Genomic DNA, 8,903 nt, shown 5'->3' with positions numbered 1-8,903 from the left:
TCGTCATGATCTTTGCCATTGCTTCATCACTTGGAGTAGTGCTACCTATCTCATAATCACTTGATAAATTAGGTTAGCACTTAGGGTTTCATCAATTAACCAAAATCAAACTAGAGCTTTCACCAACATTGCCTGGCTAGGCTCCATTTTGAGCTCTTGGCGGACGGATGGAGCTGTCTGGACGAGCACCCTCAGGCCACGCCGTGAACCGAACAGGCCCTTAGTATGAAAAAATTGTCAACCATATAAATAGCAAAAGCGTTTGGATGCTGCTCGTCAGCTGCTTCTCATCTCATGTGTAGCACCAGATTTACTTATGAAATATCTAGACGTAACAATAGCAACATATAGCCGTTTTTCATGCGCATCTCATGTGTAACGCCAGATCTACTTTTGAAACATATAGAAGCAACAATAGCAACATAAAAAAAGATAGATGAAACACTGTGTTTGAAACACTTGTGAAAACGCCTGAAAAAACATTTGAAACCCATTGCAAACATGCGAATATCTAGATGAAACACTTACAAACATACGCATGAAACAGCTGAAAACACTTAAAACATTTGCTTGCAACATGTATGTATATGCAACATCTAGATCCACTTTTGCAACATCAAGCAAATCCCTTGCAACATTTGTGTGGATTAGAAACATTTGGGATATACACAAGATACGCGTATAGGCATATAGCTATTCTAACATGCGCAGCATCCCGATCTACATTTGCAACATTGATATACAACGTTTGCAACATACCTCTGAAACTTTTGAAATATTTTGAATTGTATATTTGCAACCTGCATCGTATCTCGGTGCGACCTCCACCTTCTTCATTGGGGCGCCGGTGCGCCGCAGCCGTAGCAGGAGGCGAGGCCACAGGCTTCCACGCTAGGGCTCGGTGCTTCTCCTTGTGTCGGCGACGCTTGTCATCGTCGTCGGACAAGGTAGGCGGCGGAGGAAAAGTAGCATCAGGAGCAGCGGGCGTGCGCGGAACACGCACGGAACAGGAGCAGCAGGTTGGGCGGTGAAGCAGCATCAGCATTTCCATTCTTTTAATGGCTAATACACAAAACCGCGGCTGCTCTTTCTTAATAGAGAACATATCAGGTGCAAATCAACCAACCTGTGCAAACTTAGAAACTACCAATCAGAACTACTAGTTGTTGATCCAATGGATGGGGTGAGGGGGCTTAAACGTAAAAAAAGGGTGGCGGGTGGGGGACTTAAGCGCAAAAAAAAATCTCATCTCTCACCCCATCCATTGAATCAGCATCTAGTGGTTCTGATTGGTAGTTTCCAAGTTTACACATGGTGGTTGGTTTGCACCTGATACGTTGCCTTCTTAATATGCTAGACTGCCTGATAAACTACTGTTTCCTTTTTGTACCCTACCGATTTTACTTTCTGCCATGTCGCTCACGTAGCTTATTCATGTCATACTTTTAAATTGATCAATTAGTTATGAAGTATTCGTGAGTTTTTGTGGCATTATATGAATCTGAAGTAGGTTTTAGCTAACAGTGCTATCAAGGTAAAGGATGAGAGTATTTTTGTCGCACGTGATGCGAAGTCTTCAACAGATAGCCTGTTCAGCTAGGCCGGCTTGTTCGTCGCTGGTTCGTGAGAAAATACTGTTGGTTTATAGTTTATGTGAGAGAAAAATACTGTTCTGACTAAAAGATACTGTGCATATAAATAGTGCCAGCGTGAGGGGGCTGGCCGGCACCAGCCAGCCAGCCTAGCCGAACGGGCTGAGAAACCCCGTGGAGCACGGATCGGCAGAAAATATGTGAGCCTTTTACACGTGCATTATAAAAGATGGGCTTGACCTACAAGCCAGCGTTGAAAAAAGTCTAAAATACCCACAGGTGAACGACCCACAGGCTTCCTTGTGTGGCGGCCGGAGCTTTGCTCGGGCAAAACCATGGCGAACACATCCGGGCAGCAGCGAACGAGGGTGGATGGCTTCAGCAAGCAAGCGCTTGTCGCAGAGGGGAATGAGGCGGAGCCGGCGGCGGTCTTGGTAGGGGCCGAGGATGGCTACAGACAGTGGAACACGGTGGCGCTGCGAGCTCTGCTCCTCGGCAATGGCGACCTGCGCGCTCTGCACTGAGGAGGCCGAGGCGTGTGTGTCGTCGAGCGCTCGTCATCGATGCCGTCCTCGGCTCCTTCCCTTGCGCCATCTCTGGATCTCTACCAAAGGCTGCGAAGGTCGAGCACCCTTCTCCGTCCTTGCACGGAAGTGGCCGCGCTCAGTCAATCTCCATTCCTGAGCTATAATCGACCAAGGTAGGTAATCCATAGGAACCCCCTCCTCTCCCTCCCTATGCTTTTGGATTCGAAAATGGTGACCGGAATCGCCGAACGGCGAAGCTCCAGAGAGCTGCCATGGTGGTTACGGCGGCACGTCGAAGAGGCCACCCGGGGGAGGTCCCGCGTGGACCGGCGCAGCGCCCGGGCCACCGACGTGAGGCGGGCGGGCTCCTCCCTACGGAGCACGGCTCGGGCCTCGGCCTGCAGCCCCGCAAGCGCGACCAGGGCGACCCGAAAGCTGCCGTGCGCGTCGGCGAGGCGGAGGAAGTCATCCAACAGTCGCTCCACGAGAGGGGACGAGCCAAGGCGGCGCAACGGGTTCTGCGCCTGCGGGTGGTGCAGCAGCTCGAAGAGGGAGACGAGCACCTGGCCCAGTTGTGCCGCGCCCTCGGCCACGGCCTCCGTGGAGACGGAGGCGGAGGCCTGCGACGACGCCAGGCGGCCCACCAGTGCCCACAGGCTCACCGATCGGGCGCGGTAAGCCACGGCAGGGGCGAAGCCAGGAGAAATGGCCACTGGGGTCAGTACTCACCAGTGACGGATCCAGAAATAGGTTAGGAGGGGGGCTAAATTATAGAAGGCTAGAAATTTTACTAGACATACACCCTTTGGAAGGCTATGACTTTTTACTTGAAGGCTTTATCCAGAAATAGATTATTTGATTTGATTTTTCCATTCAGACTTAAGAGTTGCTCCCTTAGAATTTGGCCCGCGATGTGCATCCGCCCCTAGTACTCACGGTACTAAGTGCTGATAATACCATGCATAACATCAAATTGATAAAATAAAAATGTATATTGTGACAAAATAAGGTTTTGCAAGAGTAGTTACCTCTTACAACTTTCCTCTACAACTATGATGCAATAAATATCAAACAACTTTAATAGATGTCCTCAATCGAAGTAGATGCTGCTCTTTAGTGATATCACTCGTGAGATATGTGAAGTGTGCTGAATAGTACACTTAATGTTTGATGCAGTGCCATCTCCATCTCTTCTTATTCTTGAAGTGTCTCTATGACTATTGTCATTATCACCGGCTGGGGGTAATTTCCTTTTGTAGAATCCTTTCAATGTGCTCTGATTGCCTATCAAATTACTAAATTAGTCACATGATAAGAAAAACTAAAGCAAATAGCAGCTATGTGTACATTGTTAAAGTCACTACTAGATAGATACCTGGCGTCTTGCTGGAATGAAAGAGAATGGTCTCGACTTCTTTGCTGGGACGCAAGTTACACAATGCTTTCTGAGAATCTGAGTTCGGATTGTATAGCTGGAAAAAATAAAAACACTAAGACCTCAAAATTCAGACTTGATCGTTAATTGCAAACTGCATAATTGGGTATTTCTTGTTTGGGGTACCTTGTCTAGATGCTTGAGAGTAGATAGGACAGCACAGGAGAACATGAGATCGAGAACGAACTGAGCTACCGATGAGCGGCGGCTGAGCGCAGGCCGCTGGGTAGGGGCGACGCCCGCAGGAGGATTTGCAAAGCTGAAAGGGTGTGTGACCTGCCCCCGGCTTCTACCAGGCTGTTAGCAGACGCTGGATCGGATGCAAGGCAACGTTTGGCCTTCTCCAATTCACCTATGTGGCCTGCGTATGTATAGATTGATGGATCGGATGGGCTGAGCCTGAGCAGATGGATTGTGGACTGCTGTTGCTGGGCTGGGCAGATGGACTACGGACTGCTGTGCTGAGGCCACTGGGGTCTTACGTGATTTTTACTGGGGTTGTAGCCGGCCAAAAATTGCTCGGTATAAGGGTTAGGACAAAATCGTCGGCGTCGCTAGACCCCCATGCTTGAACGTGGCTTCGCCACTGAGCCACGGACTTGTTGGTGGGGCTGGTACCTGCGCCTCCGCCTCCCGATGGCGGTGTCGGGGACCCGCGCCCTCGTCCAGCAACACCTCTGCATCCGCTGTGTCGGTCGCACTGTCATCCTGCCACGCGCAGCACGTACCGCGGCAGAGCCCACGCGGCAACCCGCGCCCACCGGCTGGCCACACCCCCACCGTCGTAGGCCTGTCTTTAGATAAGATGGAGGGAGAGGAAGACGATAGGTTGAGGAGGAAGAAGGTGTTCAGGTCACTTACAGCTTGGCACCACCGGACAGAGGTCTCGTTCCGTTCGGCTTACTGAATCTTAGTTTCGGCTGAAAAAAGAAGCCGAACAAATCGGATATGAGGTAACCCGAACGGGGCCAGAGAGAGAAAGAAGGGCGAGGACAGGGTTACGAGAGAAGGGTATTTTGGCCATTATCATCGGTCGGGCCCACATATCAGGGCTGTCAAACAGTAGAAATCTAATCGAATGGCGTGGACGGAATGGCGTGGAGGACAAAAAAGTTTAGCACGATGACACCTGGGTGCATTCGAACTTTTTAGTGGCCTGTAGGTCACGATCATCTTTTATAATGACACACGGGTAAAAGGCTCAAAATATATGGATCACGGAGACGGTCACCCAAACCATGCAACCGAGTAGACATTTTTGCTGATGTTGTCGAAATAGTTTCTTGCTAAGCTTGTCGTGCTTTTTACATAAGAAAAAAAATACAGGAGGCCCTCATGACTTTAGCAATGAGAAAGCATGATGAGTGTCCTTGTAGCACTTTGTTCTCCAAATTTCAAGTTTGCAGGTTGTTTTTCTTTTCCCATTAGCAATCTTCCTAGTTGCGGCTTGCCTGTATGTCTGTCTTTACAAAGCTAACTTGGTCAGTGAATATTCTGTAGGCCATGATACTCTGTTGGTCAGTGGATATTCAACTATTATCTGCATCAACAGTCTTTGTTCTCAGGCTAACAGAGTCTAGCATTTGAACTTTTGTGATGGTTTTATAACGTGAACAAAATTCCAGCGTGTATCAATTTTACTTGTAACTTTGCTGTTGCAAGGAGTTATGTTTGAACTCCATCTATGCATATATTTTGCTTCAAAGAACTTTGCGGTTGCTGAGCACTCTCAAGTGAGAATTCATCGCTGCTTGTGTTGACAGGTGTCATCAAGTTCCAAAAAAATCTGTTATATTGCATTACGTATAAATACTCCCTCCGTCTTTATAGTGCATTTTGTCCATTCTAAGACAAAATAAGGGAGAGTGCAATAGACATATGTACCCATCACTTATCTTCCTAATGTATTGAAATCTGATTCTATTTCGCATGATTAAAGGGTGAACTCTTAGTCTCCTTATACACAATATGGCAAGTACATGAGTTCCTTGTACAAAATAATCATGTATTTTTATTTAAGTAAACATTATCTTCTTGTTCCCTGAATACACTATATTTGGTAACAAATTTCAAATGTCAGGATGCACAATATTTCAGGACGGAGGGAGTATATAAGGATGCTATTTATATTGATGGTTCCAAAAAATATTGAAGACCATGCTCATCTTATTATTATTTTTTGTTTGATCTGTTTTATATCAATAAGCCCAGTCTCAATGGGGATTTCATAGAGTTTTATGGGCATTAAATATGCTGACATGGCACTGTTTTGATGAAGAGAGAGAAGATAAAAGTTTCATGGGAGTAGAGAGAGTTTCATGGGGATGAAACTCTTCTACACTGTTTCCAAAATATGGATGTGTTGGAAACTGGGAGATGAAACCCCCACTGAAACTGGCCTAAGAGCAAGGCTAATAATACAGCCGGCTTGCTGGCTGTAAGGTTCTTTACAGCCTTCTCTCAGCCCACTCATACAGTAGTTAGCTCTTTACAGTTAATACATGGCCCACTTGTCTCTCTCACAGACTTTCTTGGTTCTTGTGCCCAAGCCGGCTGTAAGCTTACAGCCCGCTTCTCCTCTCTCTCCTCCCCTCTCTCCTCCACCTCAGCATTTAGTCGGCTTACAGCCTGCTATTATACTTGCTCTAAGCGTCACAATAGTTTCATACTCACACTTGATCTTAACTATATGCAAGCATTAAATGAACAATAGACAACTGAACAGACGGCCCATTATACAAGTTGTTTGTTTAATCATCTATTTGCCATGTGACGTCATCATATAAAATAGTTCCCTTGTTTGTCCATGGCGTTAATTAAGCTATCAAGTAGGCAAAATGATGACGTATCATTGAAGTTAAGGAGAGATAAGAAAATGGTTTCCTATACGACAGATTGATGATAGGAGAGAAGATAGATGATTGCATGAAAATTTTATTTGTAGAAACTGTCTATTGGAGTATAGTTTCTATATATAGTGTCTATATTAATTGACAAGTACGAAACTATCTTATAGTTTTACGGTTCGGACTAACCTTGGGGCAACTCTAGAGATGGTTTATCCAGGACGAAGAGAGTATTTCATTACTCACATACGGTGGCTACATTTAAAATCTAGAAGAAAATGAAGAAAATAAGATCGAGGACAGCAAGAGTGCAAGACACACACACGACTGCGTTGGTCTCTTGGAAATTGGTGCGGTTGTTTACTTTTTGATGAGGCTGTCAAGAAACCGTCTCCCTTGGGCCAATGCTATGACGCTGCCATTGAGGTAGTCGAGCTTTGGGATGGATCTGTAGCGTGCCTGTGCCCGTGCGTCGCCTCCCCCGAGGAGGAGCTCCGGGAGCGGCGCCACCAGACCTTGGACACATGCATCATGGAACATGGCGACGGTGGTTCGGCCCCTCTCGGCGTCCGGGACCACCCGGTGCTCGACGCTGACGTAGGCGCCGTTGGTGAGCACGTCGAGGACGTCGCCCACGTTGACGACGAGGGCGCCCGGCAGCGGCCGCACGGGGAACCACCTGCCGCCCCTCCTGACCTGGAGCCCCGGCGTGTGGTCGACGTGCAGCAGGAAGGTGAGGGCCGGGGTGTCGGTGTGCGGCGCGATGCCCAGCACCTTGTCCGGGTGCCGGCACGGAGGGTAGTGGTGCATGGACATGCTCTGCCCCTTCTCGTTCCCGGTCCCGGCGAAGAAGGCGCCTAGGAGCGCCGCTTGGCTGACACCGAGGTCGGTCGCCATGAAGCCCAGAAGGCGCCTTGCGAGATTTGTTGTCTCCACGGAGTACCTGTCAAGCGCATGCCTAGGAGGCAGGCAGGCAGGATCCATGGAACACTTGTTGATGCGTATCTAATCGACAGGGAAATTGAAATTCTGCGTTTCTGACACAAACCTACCTGAACGTGGGTGGGTTCGTCTCCGGCCACAAATCCATGTTCCTATCTTGGACTGGCTGCGTGATGAGGAGTAGGCACTCCGCCCAGTCCAGCTTCTCGCTGGAACCCCCGTTGAAGTGGTGACCGAATCCTTGGAATCCATCTCGGACGGCCACCGTGTTCTTGCTCTCTAGTGGCGAGCTGAAGAACTGTGCAGCGCTCTCCTTCATCTGCTGTATCGCTGCTTCCTCCACGCCATGGTTTATGAGCTACAAGAAACGGAGCCATGGAGGATAAGGATAGGATGGGAGAGAAAGGAAATGGATCGATATGATCCTCACCTGAAAGAATCCCCACTCTCTGCACGCGGAGCCCAGCTTTGCCGTCTCCGACGCCGACGAGTCCGGATCGACCAAGCTCGCCATGTCGACCACCGGCAGCTCCAGCATCTCATCCTCACCGACGACCGCACCAGCTGCCAGGACCTCCTTGGTTCGGATGAACCTGTCGTCAGGGAGCTTGTTGGCGGACTCGGTGAACAAGGCCACGGTGGCGTCCGTGATCTTTTCCCTGCCGAAGAGCTTGCCGGCACTACCATCGTCATCCGCCATTGTTGATTCTTCTGCGTGCCTGCCTACCTGCGGCTATGCTTGGCACGGCACAAGTTTACCGTCAAGAGTCCAATCATATACTTTATGTATATATGAATATATATACAAACCAACCCTCAAGTTCCTTACTTTTTCAGGTTTTTGGTTACGCGTCCGATCCCGTCCATGCCCATGCATGTGGAGATCCGGCATAATCGCAATTAGAGATGGAACAGAGGTTCAAGGGTGTAACTGAACTACGCCTGGTTTACAATGATATATTTGCATTTTTCTAAACACGACCAGGTGAAGTTGTTGGACCTGCTACTGTATTTAACAACAATCGGCTGACGTATCACGTGATGTTGCGCAATTTTAATTCGTACTAGTAAAAGTACCCGATGCGTTACCGATTTCTTACTTTTATTTGTCTCACTATTTACACTGGCCGGTGGTAGCCTCGAGCTTGTCGCAAGGTCGAGGCGGAGGCACATCAAAGGTGCAACCGTGGTAAACTGGAGGAGGACGGTGTCCCATTTGGTGTTAGATTCAAAATTTCATACTTGACACAAACCAACTACATTGTTGTAGGAGAAAAAGATGAGTTTCTTAACTTATAGGGCGTGAATCCGATTCCTCTCTACGCCGTTTCTCAATACCTTTTCTTTCTTTTTCTTTTTTTTTTGCTTCTATTTCACCCAATCTATCCTTCATGTGCACAACTTCCTCCTTTATGGTTACATGGATCAGACTAGGATTCTGATTTCTGAGGAGGGGCACGCGAGGGAGCGACGGGCTAGGAGGTGAGTGAGCGGTTACACGGGCCAAACTCAGATTCTGACTTCTGAGGAGGGGTGCGTGAGGAAACTATAGAGGGATGGG

The 8,903-nt window shown here is 48.3% G+C and overlaps 1 protein-coding gene across 1 annotated transcript; it reads right to left on the bottom strand.

Moving 5' to 3' along the window:
- Positions 1 to 6,354: 6,354 nt before the first annotated feature.
- Positions 6,355 to 8,289, bottom strand: LOC136494723 (2-oxoglutarate-dependent dioxygenase 11-like). Its single transcript, XM_066490909.1, has 4 exons — positions 8,172 to 8,289; positions 7,773 to 8,075; positions 7,453 to 7,700; positions 6,355 to 7,358 (listed from the first exon to the last, which is right to left on the bottom strand). The coding sequence occupies exons 1-4, from the start codon at positions 8,232 to 8,234 to the stop codon at positions 6,761 to 6,763; spliced, it is 1,212 nt and encodes a 403-aa protein (XP_066347006.1). The 5' UTR covers positions 8,235 to 8,289; the 3' UTR covers positions 6,355 to 6,760.
- Between the last annotated feature and the right edge of the window lie 614 nt (positions 8,290 to 8,903).

This window comes from Miscanthus floridulus, chromosome 1 (assembly GCF_019320115.1).
Source record: "Miscanthus floridulus cultivar M001 chromosome 1, ASM1932011v1, whole genome shotgun sequence".
In the NCBI taxonomy this organism is placed as follows: Eukaryota; Viridiplantae; Streptophyta; class Magnoliopsida; order Poales; family Poaceae; genus Miscanthus; species Miscanthus floridulus.
This window is presented reverse-complemented; position numbering and strand designations above follow the sequence as displayed.

What these genes read in the sequence shown, in the direction of transcription:
- LOC136494723 (XM_066490909.1), bottom strand. Translation starts at nt 8,234, where the DNA reads ATGCCGGATCTCCACATGCATGGGCATGGACGGGATCGGACGCGTAAC. An exon ending in GTAACCAAAAACCTGAAAAA is followed by an intron (nt 8,076 to 8,171) that starts GTAAGGAACTTG and finishes TGCCAAGCATAG; the next exon opens with CCGCAGGTAGGCAGGCACGC. An exon ending in GAGAGTGGGGATTCTTTCAG is followed by an intron (nt 7,701 to 7,772) that starts GTGAGGATCATA and finishes CGTTTCTTGTAG; the next exon opens with CTCATAAACCATGGCGTGGA.